This window comes from Acanthamoeba castellanii (assembly GCF_000313135.1).
Source record: "Acanthamoeba castellanii str. Neff unplaced genomic scaffold scf7180000084769, whole genome shotgun sequence".
Lineage (NCBI taxonomy): Eukaryota > Discosea > Longamoebia > Acanthamoebidae > Acanthamoeba > Acanthamoeba castellanii.
In genome coordinates, this window is record NW_004457268.1 from 334096 (window position 1) to 337776 (window position 3681).

At 63.8% G+C, this 3681-nt stretch overlaps 2 protein-coding genes across 2 annotated transcripts in view; one reads left to right on the plus strand and one right to left on the minus strand.

The window, feature by feature from the left end:
* ACA1_259000 (uncharacterized protein) overlaps nucleotides 1–1453 on the plus strand; it is a gene marked incomplete at both ends in the record, with an annotated part of 1918 nt that extends 465 nt beyond the window's left edge. The window contains 6 exons of the mRNA XM_004333582.1: nucleotides 30–278; nucleotides 387–477; nucleotides 589–686; nucleotides 880–994; nucleotides 1133–1305; nucleotides 1403–1453. Of these exons, the coding sequence (XP_004333630.1) occupies nucleotides 30–278; nucleotides 387–477; nucleotides 589–686; nucleotides 880–994; nucleotides 1133–1305; nucleotides 1403–1453 (777 nt within the window). The remainder of the gene's footprint in view (nucleotides 1–29; nucleotides 279–386; nucleotides 478–588; nucleotides 687–879; nucleotides 995–1132; nucleotides 1306–1402) is intronic.
* Nucleotides 1454–1628: 175 nt separating this feature from the next.
* ACA1_259010 (PH domain containing protein) lies at nucleotides 1629–3377 on the minus strand (the record flags this gene model as incomplete). The annotated part of the gene is given in 7 exon segments (XM_004333583.1): nucleotides 1629–1922; nucleotides 1935–2055; nucleotides 2193–2305; nucleotides 2442–2515; nucleotides 2623–2698; nucleotides 2865–2986; nucleotides 3110–3377. The coding sequence occupies 7 exon segments, from the start codon at nucleotides 3375–3377 to the stop codon at nucleotides 1629–1631; spliced, it is 1068 nt and encodes a 355-aa protein (XP_004333631.1).
* Nucleotides 3378–3681: the final 304 nt, after the last annotated feature.

Sequence of the window (3681 nt, forward strand, 5' to 3'; positions counted from 1 at the left end):
CTCTCTCTCGCGCGTGGCGCCAATTGCAGTTGGTGGAGCGACTGGGAGTCGAAGGGTCGATGGAGGAGTGGACGGAGAGGACGCGCCAGTGGCTGGTGGAGCAGATTGTGTGGCCCCTCGTGCGCGACATCCAGGAGGTGACCAAGGCCGGGCTGCCCCTCACCAAGCCCCTCACGCAAGCGGTGTCCACGCAAGCCGCCGCCGCGAGCTCCGCGCCCACGAGCATGTGGTACTCGTTCCAGAGTGCTCCCCAGCCCACCACCACGAGCTTCTCCCAGGTAACCATCTCCCTTTCGCCACCCGCCACCCGCCACCCGCCACCACGGCCAAAGCAACTATCCAGCCACACGCAACCTAACTTTTCGGTTGCCTTGGGGTCGTGTCAGAATCCGGTGGTGCAAAAGAGGCAGATGCTGGAGAAGTACATGGACGTGCACGGTTCCCCGTCCCGCGAATACATCGTGCAGAGGGTGAAAGGTAGCAGTGTTGTTCCTTTCCCCCGCGTGGCTTCGGTCTGCTTCACAGCCAACCCGCCCGGTGGGTGGGGTGGGGTGGGGTGGGTGGTTAATGCTACTCCTCTCTGGGCAGAGCTCGCCGAGGGAGGGTGTATGGCTGCCTTCCGGTGGAATGGCGGAGGCAGCTGGCAGGGCAAGCCCTGGACCACGGAACTCCCCACCGACTCGCAGGTATTGCAAGTTACCTCCCTTTGCGCAGGATTGCTGACTGGGTCGTCGTGTGTCGTCGTCGTCGTCGTGTGCAGCTCTATCGCTCATACATACATACATATATACATTTATATATATCTATATAAAAGCTAATCGTGTGGTGCGCGGGATGGACCTTTCGTGGCTGTCCGTCCCCCCTTCTCTTCCTGCGCAGATCTTGATCCACCTGTTCTGCGCTCACATGGACGGTCTGTTGCCGGCTGATCCGCGCGCGGATAAGAACAAGCCCTTCTCCTCCCTCTACTACGTCCTCGCCCCCAAGTCCCCCGGTGCGTACCACAGCCGCGCCCGGCAGGAAACAACGCCCAACGCCCCCCCCCTCGACACATCATCATCATCCAGCAACCTAACTGACCCCCCCGGGGGGCCTGCTGCTGCTGCTGCTGCTGTGGGGATGCATTATGCAGACGCCGTGCCCACGGCAGCCAAGATCTACCAGTCGCACGTGCACCCGCCTCACTTCAAGGTGCTGGAGCACCAGGAGGTGTGGGACACCTTCCAGGGGCGCAACAACCTCTTCCACGCCATCTTCCTGTGGGTCTTTGCCGTGCAGACCAGGCTCGACGGCTTCATCGGCCAGGTACGCCCCCAGTGTGCCTTCTATCCTCATCCTCCTCCTCCTCCTCCTCTCCATTCTCATTGAGCGGGGGGGGGCTGCATGGGCACGAACACGTCAGGTACACCTGAGCGAGACCGGCCTCGACCGAGTCATCCGAACGAACGCGTGAAGCGGTGCCCCTTTCAAACGGAAAAGAGTTCTTCAAAGTGCCCACACGAGCGAAAACGCTGACACGCGCGCGCGGCAACGGTGGCACTTCGGGCCTTGGGTGGTGGCGGCGGTGGTGGCTGGTGGTCTGTACATGTAGTGGTGGTGGTGGCGGCGTGCTGTGCTGTGCTGTGCTCTCACGCCAGGGCTCCTCCTCCTCCTCCCAGGCGAGGGTCGGATGGCCGGCCGATGGCTGCCTGGGCGGAGGGGGACCAGCTGGCGAGGGTCTCCATCCATTCGGTCTTCTCCCGCAGCGAGTCGGCGGCCAGGAGCAGCTCCACAGGAGTGGCCGGGTGGTGGTGCACGATGACGGCGAACACGTAGCGATGGGCCGGGTGGTTGGGCAGGTCGCGCACCGCCAGATGTCGCAGGCGGGCCACCACGCGAGGAACTCCCTCGCCGCCCCTCCCCCTCACCTGGTGCAGCGGCTCCTTCGCGCACACCAGGCTGCCGTCCGCTCCTCCCGCCAAGAAGTACCGCCGGGACCACCCGTCCCTGGTCTTCTCGCTCAGCCATCCCTCCTTCTCCTGGCACGAGCGGCGCGTCTTTGGCGAACTACACGTCCTGTGGGGGAGCGTGGCCAATGCAATGACGGTCATTCCCAACCCCTCCCCAGCTGCAACCACGACACACACACACGACACACACGACACACACAACACGCGCGTAGATATTGACATGATAGCATAGCGGGCGCGTACCAGCAGAGGAGCTTGCCCTCCCACGTGAGGGCACACTTGCGCGCGCAGTACTTGCACAGGGCGAACGAGAGCGGGCGCTTGGCGGACAACAGCGCGGCAACTCCCAGATAGAGCTGCATGCATGTAGCCCCCCCCCCCGGGGGGGTCAGCAAGCTTGCCGCCACGCCACGCCCAAGCTGCCCCCGATGTATAATATATAAAATGATTGGGAGGGGGGGGGTAGGATGATGGGTCTCCCTCCTGTGGTACCTCGTAGAATTCATGGGGCACCACCTGCTTGATGGCAAAGGCGTCGCTCAGGAGCGTACCCCCACAACGGCCCACTGCCGCCGCACCGCCGTCGCCAACAAGCCATTATTGGTCAGCGGCGGCAGCGCTGCCCGCACAAGCGAGAAGGAAAGCGAGGAGGAAGGCGGGGAGGGCAGCTCACCTGGACAAGTGATGGCGTAGAACGAGTCCGCCGTGGCCACGAGCCGTCCCGTGGCGATCTGCTTGAGGCACGTCTCCTGCACAACAACCACCAACCAACAACAACGACCAACAACAACAACCAACACACGACACATGACACACACGACAACACAACCCCCGGATGGACGAGACGAGAGAAACCGAAAGCCGTCAATCATCCGTCGCTTGGCCATAATTGGGGGGGGGGTGGAGTGTAGGTACCAGGAGACAAGAGCGGCACAGGAGGTGCTGGCAACTGCCGGCCAAGGCGCCCGCCTGCAGAGAATTCACGCCCTCCTCGGACCCGCCACTACTGGAGACGTTGACGCGGCACTGGCTGCAGCCTACTCCGCCGTCGCCGCGTACACACCACCATCACCACCACCAGCCACCACCAGCATTACCACCAGCCACCACCAGCTCGCGAGTGAGTATGACGTGAACGGGAGAGTGGGCAAGGAGCGTACGCAAAGGGAGGGACGCCACATGAGGCAGGCTGAACAGCGGATGGTGGCAGCACCCGGCTGCTGCTGCTGCTGCTGCTGCGGTGGTGGCCGCGCCGTCGGGCGGGGGCGGCGAGGCCGCGATGATCTGCTGCCGCTGCTGGTCGCAGAGAGGCCTCAGACTCGACTCGTCGGGCCGCTTCTCCTCCTCGTGGCCGCGGCCCTGGTCTTCGTCGATGAAGGCGAGCGCAGCGGCGGGGCCGACGCCGGAGAAGCGAAAGAGAAGCCGCATCATCACCTGCCAGAAAAGCAATCAGGAGAACTGATCAGCAACCAACCAACCAATAATGACCAACAACCAACCAATCACAATGTGCTGCTGCTGGCGGCGGCGGCGGCGGCGGCTGTGTGCGGCGGCTGGTGGCTGGTCATCGTGGAGGGGGGAGGGGTAGGGTAGGCGGCCTTGTACGTGGTACTCGGAGGAGGAAAGGGGCGGCAGGCTGATGCGGTCTACCGACCGGACGAAGCTGTGGTACCCGTCTCCCGCCGCCTCCGGCTGCTGCTGCTGCTGCTGCTGGCGGTGACGATGGCGGGCG